At 46.4% G+C, this 24,291-nt stretch overlaps 1 protein-coding gene across 1 annotated transcript in view; it reads left to right on the top strand.

Annotated features, from left to right (window-relative positions):
• The first annotated feature begins 696 nt into the window (after window positions 1–696).
• The window catches only part of RFX4 (regulatory factor X, 4 (influences HLA class II expression)), a 222,706-nt gene continuing 199,111 nt past the window's right edge, over window positions 697–24,291 (top strand). The window contains exon 1 of the mRNA XM_006865252.1: window positions 697–1,127. Within this exon, the coding sequence (XP_006865314.1) occupies window positions 1,085–1,127 (43 nt within the window). The 5' untranslated portion in view covers window positions 697–1,084. The remainder of the gene's footprint in view (window positions 1,128–24,291) is intronic.

Below are 24,291 nucleotides of genomic sequence, written 5' to 3'. Positions count from 1 at the left end.
AACTAGCAGGAGAGGCGACAGGCAGAGTGAACAAGAGAAAGACGGGAAGGAGGGAGCCAGTGTAAAGGAGACAGACGCAGAGAAAGTTCTGGAGGCCGGCGGCCCCTCGCCCCCTCCCAGCCCAGTCCGTCTGTCTCTCAGGCTGGACTCTGGCTTCTCAGGGCTGCAGCGACCCCTGCCCACTCCTTTCCTCCCAACTTGCAGTTCAGCCCCCTCTGCTCTCCCACGAGTGTCCGCAGGTCCCCGTGGGAGTCAAGATAACCCCCTTTTTGCCTTCCCAAGGTCCCCACCCCAACCAAACCAGGGCTGAGCGGGGAATGGGGCTCAAGACGAGAGAGAAGGGAGGGGGCCCCACTCGTGGCCATTGAGGCGATTCCCCAAGCTTCCTGGAGTCTCTGTCCCCCACTCCCCCACCCCCAGCGCCGCTCCGCGCCGGGCTGGGTCGAGGAGGGGGAGGGGGCCACATCTAAGCCAATTTTGATTTCGCCCATAATGAGTGCCGGGCGAAGGCTGGAGAAGGCCTCTGGAACTTTAAATAAGAAAAACGTTGCTAATGCTATAATAGAAGGGGGAAGTCGGAGGGCTGGGATTGCGTCGCTCTGAGCCCCCCTTTTCTGAGGCGGCTTTTCTTATTCAAAACAGGCCCACAATGGGCTTCACAGTGCGCCTCGCCACGGCCCCATCTGACGAGCGGCCATTCATCAGGCCGGCTAGCCTATCAATGACATTGCGCCCATCGGGGCTCCTATAAAATGATGCTTTTTCCCATGAAACATCCGCAAACATTTTGACGGGTTTGGCTTTGCCCGGCTGGATTACTGAGTGTCCCCTTGCTCGCTCGCTCGCTTTCTCTTTCTCTCTCCCTCTGCTCTGCGCTCGCCCCCTTCTTTGGCTCTTTTCTCCTTCCTCTTTTCTTTCCTCTTCTTTCTGTTTCTTTTTTCTTTGCTCCTTTATCCTTTTGCCCTCTTGCTCTACGCTCTGCGTTTCCCTCTCCTTTTCCCCTTCCTCCCTGGGCATCTCTAGCACAGGGGATCCCCAAACATCAGGACTTTTGGGGGGCGCCTGTGCTGTCCATGGGAAGAGCATGCATTGTGGGTTACTGGAGGAACCCGACATGGATTCCACAGGTTAGTCCTGAGGGGGGAGAGGGGGCCGTGAAGGGAAGGAGGAGGGAGGGAGAAGGGAACTTTAGAAAGAGTTGCAAAAAAGTTCAGCGGCTTCAACTTGACAGCGGAACCCCAGGAAATCCTGGAGGGCGTGCAAAAGTTTTCAATCCGGCGCGAAGTAAAATGTATGCATGTTGAATGCGTGGAAGTGCGTGTGCGCGCGTGTAATTGTGTGTGCGCGCGCGCTGAGAAAGGAGCGCGCCTTCTTCGCTGGCCCAGGACACAAAGTCACGTAAAGATGCGCTGGCTCGAGGCGAGCTCGGGACCACTCGTATAAACGTTGCGAGCCGACCGCCCCCTCATGGCCCGGCTCCTCCTCCCCACCCTGGGTTTGGGGGCCTTGGTATAGCCGTACGCTCGGGGGCTGGTGGCGGGGGACTCGAAGACCAGCAGAACGACCTCCAGGCCCAGAAGGGAGGTGGGACCGCGGCTCCCGCCGGTGGGGAAGCACAGCTGGAGAGTGGCAGCGGCGAACCCGGTGGTCCTAGGGAATAGGCGCTGCACCAAGGGGCCCTCCTAGGCGAGGTGTCGCCTGCTTGCCGGGAAGGGGCACCCGACAGCGCGCTGCGCTCTGGTGATGTTCTAACCCGTTGAAGCGAGAGGGCGGGACGCGACACGGCGTGATCGCCCGCATACCCCTCTGCACTTTGGGGGCTATTAGTTGTAGGCGTCGAGTTTTGCGGGGTGGCGGCGGCCTTTAGCAACAGAGGAAGGAGGCCAAGGAATCGTCTTAAAGTAAAAAAAAGCCCGGCATCTCAGTTCTTTCTCCCAGAGCCTTCGGCGTCCCCCAACTCCCACTCCTAACACCTTTGAAGAGCCGCCAAACTTCTACATCCCAGTTACACTCTCTACAACCCTTCCAGGTGGAAGATGTTCTCTTGAAGTTCACACTCCCCCAGTCGCGTTCGCTAAACTACTCTACAGTCCCGTCGGGGCTCGGTTAGAGCCTCTAGGGTTTCTTGGGGAGATGGGTTGAGGAAGAGGCAGAAATGAGAACATCAGCGCAGCTTGGACAGCGGCAGCAGCTGGACAGGCTGCCCGGGAGGATGCCTGGGAGAATCCGCGGCTGCACTTTGCAGCGCGGAGCAACAAGTGCCTTCCAGACTTTGCCATCTCCATATAAGCGGGCTGGAAATGGGTAGGTGGGTGGGAGTAGGATCATCTGGGCTGTGTCACAGATGGGCGTCCCTCGGTCATTGCAGAAAGGTCTCCGTCCCCTCCAGACATCCGCCACGGCCCTGATGGGGGGGGTCAGGGGGCACACGCCCCTTCTGGGTAGATCTGAGGGTGTTTCAGTTTTCCTGGGTAGTTGTCTTGTCTGTCTCTGATGCGATATGCCAAATCCCTCTCGGATTGCGCTCCCCCTGGTGAGTGTAGGCCCTTTAGGGACTAGGAAAAGACTGCGCCTTGCAACCCCCCTCCTAGATTTGATGACAAACGAAGGCTAGAAGAGGAGCGCAGTATCCGAGCTCCTGGCTGCGGGAACCTAACGGACCAGGCTGTGGTCTCCTATGCCCCGGGTAAAGCAAGCCCAGAGAAGAAGGAAATCTCCCTTCCCCACTTTGGTCTTTTTTTTACGAGCGATTGGGTCACTAAGCACTATCGGAGCACCCCAACTTTAGCGTCGCATTTCCTAGAACAAAAACCCAGGTCTGCAGAGTTTGTGGCCCACGCAGGGAATTGGAGACTGCCCGCATTCCAAACCTACCCTGGCCCAGCTTGGGGGTTTCCGGCACCTTCCCCCCTACACACCGGACTGGAGAGCCCGGAGGCGTTTGGGGGGCAGGCTGGGGTACTTTCTCCTCTCTGGATTGAGGGACTAAAGTAACGTTCTTTTTCTGTCCTGGATGTAGCACGTGGTCACCTCCACCCTAACTACAAACACCCTAAAAATATTTTCCCCATTCACCCTCCCCCTTTCCGTATATCTGAGACATCCCTAGAGCGCAATCCTGAATTCAAAATAAGAAGTTTTGGGGAAGGAGGCCGCGTGCAGAAATGACACGAGGCGCACCACTCGGGTTTGCAGAAACCGCGACAACAAGTGCGGCTCGGCATCGCCGGGTCTCGGAACCTTACCTCACCTCCTTTCTAGAGAACTTAATCCAATTAGGCTTCTATCTCCCCCCCCACCCCGCCCCCAGTCTTCCTTGTTATGTAAAAGTCTCGTCTCCTAGGCTGGCTGAGAGGGGCGCTCCACCAAGCAGTTCGTTTACGCTTTTTCACAGCCGATTGCGCGCGATCGGAACCACGAAATCAGTGTGATTATTGTTTCGTTCCCAAAGGGCTGAAACATCCCATTCGTAGCAAGTGTTGAAGCGAAGCTGGGAGCATCCAGGATCAGAGAGGCCGTAAGCCGAGCCTTGGTCCCCTACTCTTAAAAGGAAAATCCCCGCGAAGTGCCTCGGGCCCCGGAGAAGAGTTTTACAGGGCCGGGCTCTAGTGGCCTGCCTTGGGGCCACTTCAGCGTGACCTACGGAAACGCGCCCCTTTGTTCTGCTCACCGAGCTGGTAATATATTCCTCGAGTTTTCCCCAAATACTCAACAAGTGTAGGATGAAGACAATGGCCCAATCGGGGGAGGGGGAAAGCCGGCTCGCGCCTCCTGGGCCCTCGGCTTGCTGGAATCTGAGCCCGACAATGCCGAACCCCTCTCGGAGGCGACTCTGGAGGCGCCGCACAGCTCAGAGGGTCCAAGGCGGAGGACGCGTGCGGAGGCCGTCGGCGGGCAGGTTGGCCTGGGCGCACTTTGCAGCTGGGGCGGCGGGCGTGGTACGCGCACTGCCACAGCCCCCGACGCCAACCAATAGGGGTGGGCAGGCAGTGGGTGCCTAGTCCCGCGTGGCCTGCCACTTCCCGCAGACGCGGGCAGCGGAGACTCGCTAAGGTCGCTGAGGGCACAGTCGCGTTTGTTAGGCCGGGTAGAGCGTGGCGTTCTTGCCCAGAACTTCGAGAACAAGAAGGAAAAGTGGATGGAAGTTTTGGCTACCCAAAAATTACGCAAAGTGGGTTGGGGTCGGGTTGGTCGCCTACGCCACAGAAAGGTCTTTTCTTGTGAAACGGGAAGGCGCGTTGGAGAAGCGAACTGTCGAGCCTGGACTGACTGGACAGTTTACCGCTTTCCACTGCCTGCCCAGATCTTAGAATCCAGAGCAGAGGCCTGCCAAAGCTCCCCCGGAGCTGAATCTGAGTTCCCAGGGTCTTGTCGACCGCAGGGCGCGCCAGTCTAGGGGGCCAGGCCCAGGCCTGACCTCGAGGCAGGGACGTCCAGTGGCCCCGGGGCGGTGCCCTCAGGGAAAAGTCGCCCCGGTGGAAACAGGGCCCGAGGCTCCTCCATCCTCTTCCAGGAACCCGCCAGGAGAAACCGCCTTCTCTCTCGGGTGAGGAACGCATCAGCTGGCTTATGGGAGCAAAGGGCCGCGGGGCTGAGCCTCCCTCCTGGGTCCAAACCAGGCTGTTTCTCCCTCGCGGACCTGTGTGTGTATGTGTATATGTGCGTGGCCTCCGTGGGGGTCACTGGCACCCCCACTGTAGCCACCTGCCAGGCACTGGTGCCTGAATCTGGCAGTAGGGTCAAGTGAGAGTCGCATAGTCCGGGAGACCGGCCGCTGTAACCCTGGCGGGTGAGGACGTAGCACGCAGGACCGATCCCGGGAGCCCGGCATCGCGCTGCTGCCGGAGCCGGCAGGAGCCCGCGAGCTCGCAAGTTTGCAGGAGTAACCCTGCGGCTCTGGCCTGGGATTGCCAGAGCCGCGCCCGCCCCCCTTCCCAGCGCGTCGCCATGGAGACTGCTGGAAGTTGGTGGTGGAAAACAGACACAGCGCAAAGCAAAATATTATGAGTGCAGTTGGGGTGACTTCAGGCGGGCGGGGGACCGTAGGGCATGAGCGGGAGCCAGAGGCAGAGGCGGATAACAAAGGGCAAGGAGGAGTTTGCAGCAAGTCTCCCCACCGCTGTGTGAGAGCTGGGCGGTCAAGCTCTCCAGCCGCACCTTATTTCAGCCTCCCTCTGTCCTGAGGTTAGGCGTCTGATGGGCAGTGCGTCGGCACAGACTCACCGAAGTGAGAGGTTCTAGTCTGTCATCTGCCAGGACCGGTGGGTCGCCTCCAGAGATGAGTTTCCTACCTCCCTACTCCACCGGATCTGTCAGAGTGCGGGGTCAGGATGAGTTGGGGAAAGAGAGAGAAGCTGGTTTCTGACTAGAAATCTTCTAGGAGGTGAAGAAAGACCCTTTCTGAGTTTTTCCTTTTTCTTTCTTCGCTTTGTACAATGGGCAAAGCGCTGGGTTAGAATTCTGACTCAGCCACTACTAATGTGACTTTAGGTCAATCTCCCAGCCTTCCCCGAATTAATTTCCATTGCCTGTAAAACGAAGGGTTAGCAAACTCACAGTCCTAGGTTCTCTGACACGTTAGACTCTCCCTGTATTCATTTGGCTTTACTATAGAACCGTTATTCGAGCAGTCTCCTCACTCCGGAACATGGGTGCACTCCACAATTGCTGAATCTGCTCCCCACTTCCACAAACGAATAATATACAAACATTTTTATGTTAAAGAGTTATTTAAGATTTTAAGTCAAGAACCTTGAAGAATCGTTTTCTTAAGGATTCAAATGTCCTTTCTCCAGTGTCATCTGAGGTGTCTTTGTCCAACTCCTTACATCCCCAAAGGAATTCTCAGACTTTATAAGGCCATGCCCAGGAAACACTAGAATGCTTCCGGATGTTGAAGCCAGTATTATACACTGGCCAGTGTGCAAACTTGTTTGTCATCAGTATGTCAAAATGTTGTCATCAAAGACGCTATCCTTTACTTCTCAAGCCTTTTGAAAAAAGAGAGTCTCTTCCCTCACTTAGCTACCCTTGTTGATGATAATTCTCGCTAAGGAAAACTTTCCACTCCCAGAGACTTTGTTACCTCTGGACTGCTAACTGAAAACTTGTAGATTCAAGTTCACCCAGAGGCTAAGATGAAAAATAAGTCATTGAAAACTCTACGTAGCATAGTTGAGCTGCTCTACGTAGCAAAAGTCTACTCTGGCATAGTTGGCGATAATTCCACAACAACTGGTTTTTGTGTGTGTGTTTTTTTAATGGTCCATCTAAAATTCTACCAGTCAAATTACATGCTTGTAATTTTGTGTGTGTTCTGTCATACGTGGGGACATCTGCTGAATACTTGGTAGAGTCTTTTCACAGACATTAGTCCTTACAAGAGCTCCATGATTGTGCGTCTCATCAAGCATTGGTTTCTCTTCCATTCCCAATGCTGTAAAACTGATTTTAGGGTCACTCTGAGTCAGTGCTGACTCGATGGCACCTAACAACAACAATAAGACTGATTTTAAGTCAAATTGGTGTGTTTGTTTATCTTGGTGTCTTTGCTAAAAATTCTGAGAAGGTATAAAATTTGGGGTGTCCAGCACTGGACTCTTCATTTCCACAGAGAGCCCACCCTTGTTGTTCTACTTGGGATTGCTATTCTACCAATCAGTTGCCCCTTCAGGGTTTCTCAGTCCTGGTGTGGCACTGTGGGTTAAAACGCTGAACTGCAAAGTCAGTTCGAATCACAAGGTTCGTGGTTCAAGCTCACCAGCCGCTCCATGGAAATCCTATACAGGGTCACTATAGATTAGAATGGACTCAAAGGCACTTAAAAGCAACCACAAGGCTCCAGGGAGCAGAAAAGTGGTAGAAATCCCTGATGTCATTTTTATTCCGCCCACTCTATTGTATATATATATATTTTTAATTATTCAGGTTTAGGGGAGAGAGAATGAACTCAGGTTATTTAGTGGTGTCAAGTAAGAATTAAAAAAATACTTTGGGTTAATTCCTCGGGGATTTTATTCAATTGCATTTACTGAGTGAACAATGCCATGGCCCTGCTGCCAGCAGTTTCAGAATCTCTCTTAGGAGAGAAAGTATGGACACACTGAAAGGGTTAAGTAGGGACTAGGCTCTAGAGGATGATAGGGGGCTGTCTTGTTGGGTACAACCATGTGTTAGCACCATAACAGGCACCTTGCCTACACATTAGTTATGTACATCCATCACAATCCTGTATTGTCCCTCCTTAGGATAGGAAGATTTGGAATTTCCCCAGTTGCAACTTGTATGTGGCAGAGCTAGACTGGAGACCAGACTGTGGGAAACCTGTTACCTTGGCCCACCCACTCCATCATCCAGGCACTGCCTTTTTGGGGAGATTTGAATCTCACTTGGTGAGAAGAGAAGGTTGTAATGAGAATGGTCGGATCATGGAATTCTGTCTTCTTTGGGTACCAGAGAAAACCTCCCTGAAGGAATCTTGTGATTCTGCCTTTGAAGAGGTTCTAAGATGATGGTGACGATGGGAGGCAGTGTATCATAGAGGCTGAGTGTATGTTGTGATCATTGCACTCAGCTGAAATAACTTTTCAGAGTGTCTCTTTGTTATTATTGTTGTCAGTTACCGTGGAATCAATTCTGACTCATAGCAACCCCATGTGCTCAGAGTAGAACTGCTCCGGAGAGTTTTAGAAGCGGATCCCCAGGGAGCTGAACCTCCAATCTTTCAGTTCATAGTCCGGTGCACAACTATGTGCACTTTGGGGATTCCTGATTATATGTTTTGGACATAGACAAACCATGGCTTGCATTGTTCATTCATTCATTTATTCAAAGAAACTACATGCCTTGGCTGTGCTACATGTTAACCTACCCCAACAATTTCAGCTCTCCTACAGCATAAATTCTAGACAAACAAGTGCATACACAAACAGAAAATTTCTGAGAGGGATAAGCACTTTGAAGAGATCAAAACATCCAGAATGATGACGATCAACCATGGTGGTGGGAAGGTTACTGCTGCTGCTTTTGAGTGTGACTGAGTCGGTTCCGATTCATAGTGACCCTGTGTAGGGTTTTTAGGGAGTGACTGGTGAGTCTGAACCAGCGACCTTGTGATTCAAACTAACTTTATGATCCAGTGCATTATCCTGTAGTGCCACACCAAGACCTTTCACAAATTGGCTCTGTCACGTGAAGTTGTGTGCCTTTGGTCTCTTGTTGTCAGGTGCCATCGGGTCAGTACCTACTAACTCCTTATGCCCAGCAGAACGAAACACTGCCCGATCCTGGGCCAACCTCACTACTGTTGCCACGCTTGAGTCCATCGATGCTGCCACTTTGCCAATCCATCTCGTTGGGGGTCTTCCTCTTTTTATCTGACCCTCCATCTTACCAAACATGATATCTTTCTCCAGCGACTGGTCCCTCCTAAGGCTTACTATCTCCAAGCCTCACTTTTCTCCAGAAACTGATAAAACTACCTGACTGGACTATTGAGCATGACCCATGAAAGTGGTCATCATTAACATGTACTGAACACTTAGATGTGTGTCTGCACTTTACTAAGCATTTTTCTTTACATTTCTTTTCTCTGTCTGGGGTGGAGAATCTTTTTTTTCTACCAAGGGTCATTTGAATATTTATAACATCATTTGCGGGCCATAAAAAATTATCAACTTAAAAATTAACCTGCTCTATTTGGCCAGATATGGAGCTCTGGTAGCGTAGCGGTTATGAATTGGGCTGTGACCCTCAAGGTCAGCAGTTTGAAACTACCAGCTGTTCAGTGGAAGAAAGATGAGGCTTTCTGCTCCCGTAAAGATTTACAGCCTCGGAAACCCTGTACAGGGTCGCTATGAGTCGGAACCAACTCCACGGCACAAAACAACAACAACAACAATTTGGCCAAGTATTTAATTAACTCACCCCTAATGTGATGGCTGGAACTGCAATTGCCATGGCGCAGCCAGACCAATTGATTTCACAGTCCTTATATGGCCCTCGGGCCAGATGTTCTCCTCCCCTGATCTCTATGATGGCTCACAACAACCCTGTAAAGAAGGAAATATTATTATTCACCATTTAAATGGGAAAACCAGCTGGTTAGAAGTGAAATCAAAGCTACAAGCTGAAGTGCTCAGTGAACTCCTTAGAAGTTGGGCTGGAAAGATAAGCTTTGCTTGACTGCATTGGAGACACTTTTGCCATAGCGTGATTGAATGTGCCCAACTTTCTTGAGATAGAATACAGATTCTAAACCTAGCTTTTTGTTTATCTTAACTATTTATGACATGCTTTCCAGGTGCTAGGCATGTACTAATGGCTTAAAATACATTGTTCGTTGACTCCAACTTCTGGCAACTGTGGTATGTTTGAGTGCATGTTGCTGTCACTGTATATTTTGAGTGCTTTCCAACCTAGGGGCTCATCTTCTAGCCCTGTTTTGACAATATTGGTTGTGGTCCATGGGGTTTTCATTGGCTGATTTATAGAAGTTGATTTTCAGGACTTTCTTCCTAGTCTGTTGATGTTCTGCTAAAACCTGCCCACCGGGGTGACCTTATTGGTATTGGAAATACCACCATGATCATGGCAGTAGCATCATAGCAAATGCCACCCACTGTATTATAACAAACTGACAGATGAGTTGTTGTTGTTGTTGTTAAGTGCCATTGAGTCAGTTCTGACTCATAGTGACCCTGAACAGGGTTTCTGAGGCTGTAAGTCTTTACGGGAGCAGATAGCCTCATCTTTCTCCCGCAGAACCGCTGGTAGTTTCGAACTGCTGATACTGAGGTTAGCAACCCGATTTGTAACCACTACGCTACCAGAGCTCCTTGACAGATGAGTAGTGGGAATAAATTATTTGCTGGATTTAAAAAACCTGTGTATATGTGCTATTGCTATCCATCCCATTTATGCAATAAGAAACTGAGACAGGATACCCAAGGAAGGATGCCCAAGAGGAGGTAAAGACAAAACTAGGATTTGAACAGATATTCCTGAGCCCAGTCTCTTGGTCTCTGGACCCAGTCTCTCTCCTTTTTTTTTTTTTTTTTTTTGTCTTACAAAAAAAAACAAAACAAAACATACTTTATTGCATCTTGCTTAAAACATTGAAAAATGTAGTCAAAGTTTTCAATGTCTACTCTCATATTCGGTACCCTTTTACTTAACTTCTTTAGAATCTCTCACCAGGCCATGACAATTTTGTACCATGACTTTTTTTTTTTACTTAAATGTTTTATTGTGAATTATGTGATAGTTTACATGGGAGAACATTAGTTTTACATTCATTCTATCGTATATCATCTCATTGCCATGGTTACAATCTCCTCCATGCAATCCTTCCCCTGTACCCCCCATGGACCCAGTCTCTCTTGACCACAAAGATATACTGACTTTCTTTTCAGTTTTTGCCAGTAAGGAGGATGGTAGTGGAGGAAAGCCCTATATCATTTTAGCAAAAGCATATATCATTTTAGCAAAAGCAAAGGACTTGTTCATTTCTCCCTATATGAAAGTGTTGTTGCTGTTATGTTCCGCCTCAGTTGGTCCTGACTCATAGTGATCCTTGTTTCCAAGGAGCGGCTAGTAGGTTTGAGCCGCTGATCTTTGTGGTTAGCAGTCTGGTGCTTATCCTACAGAGCCACACCAGGGCTCTATAGGAAAGTGTTGAGAGAATCCTTTAAAACCAAAGAGACGGAATTTGAGATTACTGTTAACAAAACTAGAGGCAGACACATTGCTCTGAGTGACGTGAAGTGCACACTGATCTTCAGGATTCATTTGAACTTCAGGTAACATTTGCTTTGCCTCTGAGAATGTCAAGGTCTCCTTCATGCTTATATACTGACATAACTCAGTAAGAATCATCTAAAGAGGTAGAAACCAGTAAATAATGTGATAACATGTGTAGCCTTTAGGTAATTTAACAAGCAATACATTGCAGCTAGATGACATCCCTCCCGATGTTTGTTAACATAAGTCGTCACGTGCACATAATGTGATGCAATGAAACATAAAACGAGCTTTGCAATCAGAGAGACCCCAGTTTAAATCCCAATTTTCTTACTTTAGCTGTGTGACTCAGGGCAAATCACCTAACTTCTCTCTTCCTTAGTTTTCTTCTTTGGGAAAAGAGTTAGCCCTCATCTCCTAGGATTGTTGTGAAAATCCAGGGGTGGGTATGCATGTAAAGTATTCAATTTAGTACCTGGATCATAGCAATTGCTCAGTCAATCCCAGATCTTATTTTTATTAAAAATAATGATCCCACCTTCTTGTCTCAGTTGTCTGGTTGGGAAGTGGCAGAGATAATAACTCTTGGAAACAGTCTGTTGCAATTTATCTAGATGCTTTCTGTATTATGTAGACACCATCTTAAGTTGTTACTTTGTTGTTGTTGAGAATATATACAGCAAAACATATACCAACTCAACAATTTCTACATGCACCATTCAGTGACAATAATGACATTCTTTGAGGGTACAACCATTCTCACCTTCCTTTTCTGAGCTGTTCGTCCTCCGACATAACTCACTGTCCCCTAAATTTCCTGTCTAATCTTTCGATTTGCTGTTGTCACTTTCATACCATGTAGATAGTTCTTAGTGGCTCTGTGGGTTAATGCGCCAGACTGCAAAGCTGTTTGAATTGCAAGGTTGGTGGTTCAAGCTCACCAGTTGCTCCTTGGAAACCCTATACAGGGTCAATATAGGTCGGAACCAACTCGACGGCACTGCACAACAACAAGATAGTTCTTAAAAGAGCATAATGTTCAAGACAGACATTTTTTACTGGTTAAGCTAACCTCTGGTTTGGTTTTAAGAAGGACTTCAGGGGAGACACAGTGTTAGTTTTAATGTTAAGATAAGTTGTTCTTTTCTAAATGATTTGTTGTTGTTGTTAAGCACTGTCAACTTTGTTCCGACTCATAATGACCCTGTTTTGGGTTTCCAAGGCTGGTGAGTTTGAACTGTTGACCTCGTGGTCCAATACTTACCCTACAGCGCCACACCAGGACTCCAAGTGATTTAGATGGAGGGATTCTTTCATATTACTGTCCCTTCTTTTCCCATGAGCAAGTTTAAGCTCCGCTGACCATGCTTCATCCACGTGTATTTCAATCTGTTGAAGGAAGTCGAAAAAGGGTCTAAGAAGAAACAACACCTGTTGACTTGAATCTGAATTTTGGAGGAGCAGTTACAAGTGGATCTTTCTCTAGAGAAAGGAGCCGTGGTGGCACAGTGAATTAAGCATTGGATGTTAACTGCAAGGTCATCAGTTCAAACCCACCAGATACTCCATGATAGAAAGAGGAGGCTGTCTGCTTCTGTAAAGATTTATAGCCTCAGAAACTCTATGCGGTGGGGCAGTTCTACAATGGCCTACAGGGTCACCATGAGTCAACTCAAGGGCAGTGAGTTTGGGACCTTGTCTATCTCTGGCAGACACCATCTGGAATGCAATGGTCTAGATCCTTCCTCTTCCTTTTCTCCCCTTAGGTTTGTAGATATCATTGTCTTTAAAACATTGCACTCTCTTACACTAGGGTTTCAGGAAGTGGAAAACAGTTTCAAACGAACTAGTCTCCAGAACTCATTTTAGTGGGATGCAGAAAGTTGAGTATTCGTCTGTGTGTCTTACTATAATGTTGTTGCGTGGGTTGTTGTTTTTAAATGCCCATGTATTCCATCTGCTTTGCTTTTGACTTTAAAGTGTTCATTTCACCCACATTTTAGTTTTTGAGTTTTGAAATGTTAACAACTTTCTTTCAGAGAAAGAGAAATAGTGTACGATGCAGAAAAGAATGAAATGTAGCCAGTGTGGCTTTCAGTTGAATTTGGTCTGAATTTAGGCAAGGCAGGCTGGACGTGTTTGGGCCAGTAGGTTATGTGGCTTCTGTTGTGCCCACTCCCATCCTCACAGCAAGTTTACGTAAAAATACATGTAGTTTCCGTTTTTATGATTGGTCAGTCCTCAAGAAGACAAGAAATCACAACTGCCTTCCGAGTGATGAGGGATTATTAATAGACAGGTGGGAATGGGCACATTGGGTTTTTGTGATGGTGGTGGTTTTGTTTCCATTTAAAGGCATATAAAAGAAAGCCTTTGAAAAGACTGCAATCAGGGAAGGCTAGTTAGCACTTGGAGTCTGTGTGTTTTCTGACTATCCAATTGTGCTAAAGGTCAGCGTTGTTGAGATGCTGCCTCAGCGAGATTGCTGAATCTAGCATCTTTTTACTTAATCAAAACAGACAATGACCATGGCACAAGCATTGATCCTAGGAATCTATTACGTTGGAGAAAATGCTTAATTGGTCAACACACGTGAACTACTCTTGAGCTACGTTTCTAACTGTCACTGAAATAATCTAAGCAGTGATTGCTAAATTCACCACCAAGCCAGCATGCAGTTTTTGAGGCACACATGCATTTCTTAAAGAAAATTACATCAAGGGGTTTACTTTGAGTCTTATTACGACTGTGAAGCCACTGTAAGTTCCATTTAGACCCTTGAAGAAAGAAGCATTTCTTTGAGTGTTGCAACTATAGTATTTAATATTTTTTAAAAACCAGCATGAATAATTTTGTTTAGTTTCACATCATCTTTTTCTAAACGAATCATCTAAATTTGGGTGTTCCTGCGTACAATATGGAATCCTGGTGTGACTCTGTGGGTTAATGCGTCAGACGGCAAAGTTGTTTGAACTGCAAGGTCGGCGGTACAAGCTCACCAGCTGCTCCTCAGAAACCCTATACAGGGTTGCTATGAGTTGGAACCGACTCAACTGCACTTAACAACAACAACAACGTATATGAATTTATAATTTATGTACTAAGTCTAAATGTTTATGGGTAGGTTAAGTTCCTTCTGAAGTCATTAGGATTCTATAACATTCTCCAATTAATTGGGCCTGACAGCATAGTGGTTACAAGTCAGGTTGCTAATCACACCGTCGGCAGTTTGAAACTACCAGTGGTTCCATGGGAGAAAGATCAGGCTTTCTGCTCCCGTAAAGATTTACAGCCTCGAAAACCCCATACAGAGTCGGTATGAGTTAAAACTGACTCCACGGTACATAACCACCAACTGCCACCATGGCATAAATCCAAACTTATTTACAATGAAACTGCCTGATCACTTTAAACCTGTTGCCAAGTTTTCTTTGTTGTGTTCCATTCCGCTGATGATGATAAATCTAGAGCGTGGGGATAGGGGTGGGGGGGCAATAGGGGGTAGATTTAGGATGCTTCTATAAATTCTTTGCTCCACCAAAAAGGATATGGTCCTTTGATGATTACTTTTTGTTGTTGGGTGCTGTCGCGTCCATTCTGACTCACAACAGAATGAAACACTGCCCGGTCCTGTGCCATCCTCACAATTGTTACGCTGCCACTGAGCCAGTCCAGCTCGCTGGGTTCGTCCTCTTTTTGCTGACCCTCCACTTCTCCAAGCACGATGTCTTTCTCCAGGGACTGGGTCCCTCCTGATAACATGTCCGAAGTACGAGAGATGAAGTCTTGCCATCCTGGCTTCTACAGAGCATTCTGTAGCATTCTATACTAAAAGGTCTAAAGATTTTGTTTCTAGATTTATTTCTTTTATTTGATGACTTCTTTTATAAAAGGCAAAATCATTGCTCCATAACATGTTGTTTGACATCCTAATGAAGAAATAACCGACAGTGGCTAAGAGTCACCACGAGTTTATAAGGAAGAAAATGGCAAAGGCTTGAGGCTCCCAGTTAAAATGTTGAGATTTGTAAGCGTTGGAAAGAAGCTTTGTAAAACGCTGAGCGGTTGTTGTGAGTAGGCCTTCGGTCTCCATGAACTTTTATTTTCAATTCAGTGACCAGAGGTTTTGAGGTTGCTGTGGTGTGGGTAAGGGACCTTTATAGAAATGCCAGGCTTTTAGGAAGAAAAAAACACTGCTTTTCTTCTAATCGAGGCTCAGTTTTAAAGTTTGGAAACTTTGCTATGATTAGAAGAAGGAATTGTTTCTGTGCTTCGTTGGGGGTTTCTCCCGGTGCCCAAGCTTCATGGCATTCTCACAAGGCACAGCTGAGGGGGCACTGGGGTGGCAGAGCAGCCCAGAGCACCTCCTCGGCAAAGCTGCTGCCTAGAGGCAGTGTCCAGAGGGACTGGGAGATGGGAAGTCCAGAAAAAAGGGTTCTCTTGAATTCAGTGTTTGGTTCACAGTTTTTTTTTTTTGTATTAACAGGAATTAAAAATAAAAACCCAAACTTTATACTTGTTTATCAGCACCTGGAGTCACTGGGTGGTCCAAATAGTTTATACGCTTGGCTGTTAAACAATAGGTTGAAGGTTGGTGTCCACCCCGAAGTGCCTTGGAGGAAAGGCCTGGCGATCTGCTTCCCCCCAAAAGCCAGTCGTTGAAAACCCTATGCTGTCCTACAGTTTTACACACTGTCCTACAGCTCTAAACACTGTCTTACAGTTCTAAACACTGTCCTACAGTTTTACACACTGTCCTACAGTTTTACGCACTGTCCTACAGTTCTAAACACTGTCCTATAGTTTTACACACTGTCCTACAGTTCTAAACACTGTCCTACAGTTTTACACGCTGTCCTACAGCTCTACATACCGAGGGTCATTATGCGTTGGAACTGACTTGATGACAAGTGGTTTCTGAGTTGCCTAGAGATTAAAGAGCATTTTTGAGAAGGCAGGTAGGCAGGCAAGGAGGAAAGGAACGGGAAGATGGAAAACAAGGAGACAGGCCAGGAAGGAGGAAGAAAAACCCAAACCCAGACTCACTGCTGTCAAGTCGATTCTTACAGTGACTCTGTCGGAAGGGGCAGAACTGATCCGCAGGGTTTCCGAGGCTGTAAAGCTGCAGTGAAGCAGACTGCCACCTGCTTTTCCCCGAGGAGGACTGGTGGGTTCAAAGTGGTGATCTTTCGTCAAGCAGACAATGCTTAGCCCACTGTGCCACCGGAACTCCTGGGAAGGAGGAAAATACATTGATTGACGTTATTTTAATAACTGATGGCAGGTTGACTTGAGTATTTTCAAGATTATTAACTACTGTTTTATACAAATGAGTCCTTTTCTGAAATTTGATAGTGTGCTAATGAAAATTAGAACCTTTTCTAGGCACTGTGCTAAATGTTTATGCATGTTACCTCATTTAATGCTCATACCAAACCTATGGCACAAATATTCCCATTTCACAGATGAGGACACTGAGATTAGAGAGCCTACTTAGCATGTTCCAGGCCAAACAACTGGCTAGTGCCAAACCAGGATGTGGAGCTGGATTATTCTAATTACAAAACTAGACTACTTCCTCACTTCCCCAATCCTCAGCGCTAGAAGGGCCTTTGACATGGATGTTCCAGCTCACCTCCTCTACTGGGTGAAGAAGCTGAGGTGGCCAGGCCACCCACACCCTGATGGGAGACGGCTCACACTGCAATTCTTGGGAACATGCTGTCACGTGTCAGTGGGCGTCTGGCTGCCACCGGTACCTCGATGTAACTTTGGCAGTCGACTGAGGACGCCCACGAGTACTCCTTCCTGTGTGGGTACCTCCACACAACATGTACCTTTTAGCTCAAATTCTTCTCAGAGCTTCTGAGTTCAGCCTGGTACCAGTGCCAGCTAGGTAATTATCTTCCTGCCTGTCAGTTACTTTGGCAAATTTGACATCTTACACACACCATCAAGGGCTTCGTATCTGTTTATTTACAGACACGATTGTACTTAAAATGCTGTTGTTAAATGCTATTGAGTCAGTTCCGACTCTTAGCAATCCACTATAGGGTTTCCAAAGAGCGTCTGGTGAGTTTGAACCACGAACCTTGATTCTAACTCATTGTGACCCAACCTCGTGGCCCTGCTCTCACCCTACAGCGTAACACACATACAAAGCCTCCTTGTTAAAGTGACAGCACCTCCTATTTGCATAGCATGTTGCAGTTTGCAAATGCAGATGCAATCTTTAACAGTGCGGGCACTGGATTTCAACTAGCTTGGTGAAAGTCAACTTTGTGGACTGCATGTGTGAATTCAGCAAGTTGTGTGACCTCTCTGAACCTCAGTTCACTTGTCAGTAAAGTGAAGTCCTGGTGTGGCACTGTAGGATAAGCGCTGACCACAAGGCAGGTTTGAACCACAAGGTCGGAGGTTCAAACTCACCAGCTGCTCCTTGGAAACCCTATATAGGTTTGTTACGGGTCAAAAGCACATACAACAACAAACTGGAACTGGAGTTCCTGGGTATGGCAAACGGTTAGTGTATTCAGTTACTAAACAAAAGGTTGGCAATTCGAGTTTACCTAGAGGCACCTCAGAAGAAAGGCTTGGTGATCTACTTCTGAAAAGTCAGTCACTGAAAACCCCATGGAGCCCAGTTCTACTCTGATATACACGGGGCCAGCATGAGTCAGAGTACCCACCTCCTAGGGTGTCCCGAGAGGGGCCAACCCACAGCACAATCGCAGGACCATGCAGAAGGCCACATACGTTCATGGAAGCATTCAGTGTTTCTGATAAGTTACTGTATTACCCTAAAGCTAGGCATAATCTTTCCCATGTCACACTTGGTTCTCAGAGTGAGTGGGTATCCAAACTAAGAGGTGTTTTGTTTAAACCAGACCATTTCATCCCAGTTCTAGAGTTTTAAGGATGGAGATGGTGATTTCTCTTCAACATAGAACTGCAGCCCTCTCATTTCTTTCTCAGGGGGCACTTACCCCCATGGGTCTAGAGGGCACATGCTTTCCACCCTCATTTCCTTGTCTGCTGGAAGTGTCCTTTGTTCCTCAATCTCCTCACCCTTGCTGTATTGTCTGTACTTAGCACAGGGCACAACATCCTCTAGAGGGACTTGCACATACTCAGTGCTCACACTCTCACTATATACATGCACCCAGCTTGCACATACTCAGTGCTCACTCTCTCACTATATAAATGCACCCAGCTTGCACATACTCAGTGCTCACACTCTCACTATATAAATGCACCCAGCTTTCATGTTATACGAGGAGGCTGTGTCTACTTGTTTGTGTTTCTGGACTCCTGGCTTAAGACCCTATGCACACAAGTACTTGATAAATGAACTACAGATAAATTTTCTTTTGAGCCCTAATTGCGTGCCAAGGGTGGTATTGGTCATGGTTTAGGAACTTCTTTCCCTCTTCCCTTTCTATCTTGTCCTGCAGTCTTTATTGATCTGTTATTCTGTGCCAAACCTTGTCCTAAGTACTGGGAATAATGAGTGACTAAGGCACAACTCGCTCATAAGGAGCTTATATTATTTCACCAAATCCTTGTAATCATCTCATGGATAGGTATTTTTTATATAGGGAAGATATTGAGGTCCCTGAGATTAAGGAATTTGCCTAGAGCTACAGACCAGTCTTTGAACTGGTTCTTTCTGGTTTAGTCATAGTCAAGGAAACAACTTGGCATTTGCAAAATGTGCGTGTCTAGAATGACAACTGGAACAGGGAAAATTATGGGCCACCACCCTGACAGAAAGGAGCTCTGGTAGTGTAGTGGTTATGAATCGGGCTGCAAACCACAAGGTCAACAGTTCGGAACTACCAGCTGCTCCGCGGGAGAAAGATGAGGCGTTCTGCTCCCGTAAAGATTTACAGCCTCGGAAACGCTGTACAGGGTCGCTATGGATCGGAACCGACTCCATGGCACATAACAACAACACCCTGACAGAGGAATCCTGGTGTGGCACTGCAGGATAACAAGGTTGTGGTTCAAACTCACCAGCCACTCCTTGGAAAGCCCTATACAGGGTCACTATGAGTCAGAGACAACTTAAAGGCACTTAACAACAACCCTGCTAGAAACTTCATCTCTTCTGAGGAAAAAAATAACAACAAATAAACCACTGCCATCGAGTCGATTCTAACTCATCGTGACCCAATGTAGGGTTGCCAAGACTATAAATCCTTATGGGAACAAACAGCCTCAAGTTTTTTCTTTCAGAGTGGCTAGTGGGTTTGAACTGCCAACCTGGTGGTTAGTAGCCCAGTGCCTAACCCACAATGCTACCAGGGCTCCTTGTGTTTGCTGATTAGCAACTAAACTTCTTACCTGGCAGAGTTGGAAACAACAGTGCCAAGCTCAAAGATGGCAGCCGCTTTGAATGTGTGTTACTCTTTCTAGTCCTGGTGATGATCCAACATCCCACCCGAATCAGGCTCCAGAATGGGCTAACTATGCCTCTTCCAGGTCTCCTATTCCAGGCCTTCAAGCTGTTGTTTTCTCCTGTTCCAGTTACCATTCTGGTACACCCACATTTTGCAAATTTCTAGTCTGTCCCTGTTGCGCTTTTTTGGCCATGACTGATCCAGTTTGAAACGGTTCAAAGCCCTGATTACAGAGCTTAATCATTCAATTGTAAGGGGAGGATTAGAATGAATAGGCTTCTAGATTCTAAGCCACAGTCTTTTTACTGCATCAAGAGATCCAAGATCCAAACCAAAGTAGTGATACCAGGAAGGAACTAAAGTGCAATGCCTTGGGAAGGATGTGAGAAAAGCATTCTCATTGCTACGATTTATGAAATGTTTATTATGGAAGTACTTTATGTACCTTTTTAACTTAATTTTCATACAGACTCTATACAATGTAATTACTATTCCTTTCATTTTACAAAAGAAGAAACCAGAGCCCAAGGAGATTGAACCGCTTGTCCAAGGTCACATAGCTAGGAAGTCGGATTTAATTCTGGCAGCTCTACGTTGCAATCCATGCTCTTAAATCCTATGCTGTAATAAAAAATAAAAATAAATAAAAACTTCTGTCACAGGACCGACTGTTAGAGGGATGGCATGTATCGTTACACATCGGGCTGCTAGCTGCAAGGTCAGCAATTCGAATCCACCAATTGCTTCAAGGGAGAAAGATGAGGCTTCCTGCTCCCATAAAGATCTGTAGCTTCGAAAAATCTACACAAGGTCACTTTAAATAACTAAATAGCACACAACAACAATGACAACAGCACTATGCAACAGTTAAGTGTTCTGCTACTAACCAATAACTTGGCAGTTCGAACCTACTCAGTGATTCTGTGGGAGAAAGATCTGTGCCCATGAAGAGTACAGTCAAGAAAATCCTATAGGACAGCTCTATGCTGTTACATGGGGTCACTATGAGCTGAAAATCGATTCCAGGGCACATAAATGCTTTACGGATTTCTGGTTTTTGTGTATGTTTTATATCTCACACCACTGTGATGAGGAAAGCAGAGTATAATTGTCAACAGTATACACTCAAGAATCCTGCTGTTGAGAGAAGTTACGTAATTTGCCTAAAACCATCCAACGAATAAATCAGTTAGTTTGTAGTTACCAAGCCCACCTGCTTATTTTTTTCTTCTCAGGAAATTACTCAAAAGGAAGTAGACGAGCTATGCACCCAGTTGTTCGTTAAAGAATATTAGCGCCATAGAACATTGATCATCTCTTTAAAAAAGGTTTCTGTGACAGAGACTGTGACAGACAGACTGTCAGGAGGAAGATGACTACACTGAGGTTCACTTCACACAGGGACACATAGGGACACGAATGAGACCAACAACAGCACAGAAAAAGGGAGAGAAGTTCATATGCTGGCGAGGTGGGATTGCTGATGGGCATTTCCAGCCTTTTCAACATTTCCCAACATTTTTTCATATAAATTCCTCTCATAAATTAACACAGGAAAGAGATCAGTCTTTTGTGGGAGAGAAAAATGTTTTGACTTGTTTCAGAAGTTTAGGTGGGATTGAAGTTTCTGTGGGTCCTACAGCCTGGCATACCTGGCTTCTGAGGTTTTGGGGGGGTGGAATCTATACCCCCCAGTGGAGTGGGTGAAAAGAAATGCAGAAGAGGCAGAAAACAATAGAGAAGACAATGCTGTCTAGAACTGAGTAATAGTAGATGCTGTACAAAGTGGAGGGCTTTTGGGCTCCAGAGATTCTTCTTTTCAGATTTGTTAAATATATGTTTTATGAGTATTATAATATAAATAGAAACAGAAGCAAAGGGGGAAAGTGCCTAACATGAGGTGGTAATAGGTGTGTCCCCCCCCCCAAAAAAAAAAAAATCGAGAGGAAATGAAATGTTTACAGTCTGATTATGCAATTATGAACGTCAATGCTGGTTTTCCTGGATGTGTTTGGAACAGAGATCTCTTTTTTATGAAATTTATCTTCGACAGGAGGTGTAATTTTCTCTAGTCTCAGGAGACTGCTTGTGAGTTACTGGTCTGTTAACAAAGGCACTGGTGCACTCTCGGGGTTACCTTGTTAATTATTTTACATGGCAAATAATGACCCCTTAATTGATTTCTTTGCTGGCTTTTGAAGCTGAATGTTTTCTTGAAGTAAGAAAGGTCAGTTTATTGACCACCTACTGTGTCCTTAGTATCATGCTAGATTTATTTCTGTCAATAATACTTTAAGACAAATAAGTTTGGTGTTATAGTATAGGTTAATGGGTAGTTTAGCAGCAGATTCAAATTCTGCCTCAGCTACTTACCGGCTAGGTGATCTTTAAAAATCCTTCAACCTCTCTGGGCCTTACTTTCCTCGTCTATAAAACAGAGATTCTAATACCTACAATTAAAGATCCCTGGTGGCACAATGGTTAAGCACTATGCTACTAATGAACAGGCAAGTGGTTCGAATCCACTAGCCCTTCTTTGGAAACAAGATGTGGCAACTGCTTCCATAAAGATTTACAGCCCTGAAAACTCTAAGGGGGCAGTTCTGTGGTTTCCCTAGAGGGTCCCTGTGAGTTGGATTAGACTCAATGGTAGTGGGTTTGGTCTGGTTTGGATCATTGTCCCACCAAGCTAATGCTCACAAAATACCCTGCGAGGACGATGTTGATAAAGATGGCGGTGTTTGCCTGGGGAGGCCACATTTCAGAAGACCGCTCTAAGTGTCACCTCAACTCACTTGTATCATACTTTAATTGAGACACCCCCTCCACCCCCCACTTCCCCACCACACGCTGATAAGGAAGAGACACAAGAATACTACCCACAAGGACACTGGCTCAGGGAGTGAACACAGTCAGAAAGAGGGCACCAAAACAACGAAAGCAAAACAAAAACCAAACCGGTTTCTTTGGAATTGATTTTGACTCATGGAAAGCCCATGTAGCATCATGTTCTATTGAGTTTTCAGTGGCTGCGATCTTTTGGAAGTAGATTGCCAGACCTTTCTTCCAAGGTGCCTCTGGGTGGATTTGAATTGGCAACCTTTTGGTTAGTAGCTGAGTGCTTAACCATTTGCTCCTCTCAAGACTCCAAGAAAGAAGACACAGTTATTACCTTTTCTTACTACGTTCTTCTTTATGTCTTCCACCCCAGCTTGATTCGCCAAGATTTTAAATTAGACTGTTACAGTGGTCTCCTACCAGGAAGGACTACAGTCCTCCCCTACTTAGGACAGTCTTGGTTTGCACATGTGGCCTTGGTAATGCTATTAATTAATGCCACCTTTCAATCTCATGAGTTTCCAGACGTGGACTGATAAGGAACGTGGTTCCTACCTGGCCTCCTGCTCTCTTCTCTCCCTTTTAAGATTCCTTTGGTTTAGCAACATCAGATGGACTGCTTTGCTTCTGACATACTCCAGCTCAAAGATGCGTGAGGCTCCCAACTGTCTATTGAATAAAATCTAGGCTCCTTAACCGAGTATTCCAGGGCCTTCTCAGTCTGGCCTAAGCTACTTGCTGGGCATCCCCTGGCGCTTGCTATTTTCTGTCATGGGTAGTAGCCCACCTCCATACTGTTGCTTATACCGTTGTATCTTTCTGGTTCCAATGACTTGCTACATATTTGAGATGAGTCCAATGCCTCCTTCTCCGTTGTCTGTATTCAGTGGTTGGAATCATCCCATCCTCCTGAGACCTCTCAAAATACTGCTGCCCTGTGTTTAAACTTCCTTATGTTCATGATTTTCTCTCCCAGACTGTAAACTCTTGGAGTACAGAGGCAGATCTTTTATGTGTGCACGCCTCAAGGCATTCTACCAAATGCTAGTCAGAGAGGAGTCCTGGTGTGGTGCTGTAGAATAAGCCCTGGACAGCTAACTGCAAAGTTGGTGTTTCAAACCCACCAGCTGCTCCTTGGAAACTCTATATAGGGTTTCTGTGAGTTGGAACAGACTCAATGGCACTTAACAACATTAAGAAGTCAGAGAGAAGAGTCTCAATGAAATAAACATTTGCTTTACAAATGAATGTGCACATTGGTGCTCAGATTGTTTGTCAGTTTCTTGAATGAGATTTTCTTATGCCAGCCTCAGGACCTTTGCATATGCTATTCCTTCTGCTGGGAACACTTTTCCCTCTCCCCCTTTACTTGGTTCATGAATTTTCATTCCTTAGCAGTCAACTGAATGCTGCTTCCTCCTAGAAGCTCCTCTGAATCTCCCAAATTAACTGAAACCACACCCACACTTTTCTCTCCTGCGACGGTAGTTGCACCTCGCTATATGTGCAGGAAGATGGAACTGTGTCTATCTTGTCCACTGCTGTATCTCTCCCTCCTGACCAGCCCCACCAGGTAGATACCAGTAAACCAGTTTCCATTGAGTCAATTCTAACTCAAGGTGGCCCTGTGTATTTCAGATAGAACTGTGCTCCAGAGGGTTTTCAACAGTGGATGTTTAGGAAGTACATCAGCAGGCCTTTTTTCTGAGGTATCTCTAGGTGGACTCAGACCTCCAACCTTTCTGTTAACAGCCAGGTGTGTTACCGGTTTGCACCATCCTGGCACATACAAGCCCAAACCCACCAAACCCACTACCATCTAATAAATTCCAACTCATAATGGCCCTACACAGGGCTTCCAAGACTGCAAAGCTTGATGGGAGCAGACAGCCTCCTCTTCCTCCCAAGGAGTAGCTGATGGATTTGAACTTCTGACCTGTGGTTAGCAGCCCACTGTCTAACCCACAGAGCCACCGTGGCTTCTTGCCTAGCACATAATACTTAATAAATATTTGATAAGCAAATAATGGAATGAATGAATGAAATTCCCAAGTGGGCTTCCCCTTTCTGAACCAACACAGACTGCTCCCACTCTGCTTCAGAACACTTCAATGGCTTCTTAGCGCGCTCGGAATACAGTTGACCTTCTTACTATGGCCAGCAAGTCCCTGTGGTCCGCCCCTACCTTTCTGGCCTCACGTCTGCCTCTCTCTCACTTCCTCACTTTACCTCAGCCACACTGGCCTCTGGACTCTTCCTCATAGACACCAAGCGAACACTTTCCCGCTTCAGCCCTTTTCTATTCCTCCAA

Source organism: Chrysochloris asiatica, unplaced genomic scaffold (assembly GCF_000296735.1).
Source record: "Chrysochloris asiatica unplaced genomic scaffold, ChrAsi1.0 scaffold00076, whole genome shotgun sequence".
Lineage (NCBI taxonomy): Eukaryota > Metazoa > Chordata > Mammalia > Afrosoricida > Chrysochloridae > Chrysochloris > Chrysochloris asiatica.
This window is presented reverse-complemented; position numbering and strand designations above follow the sequence as displayed.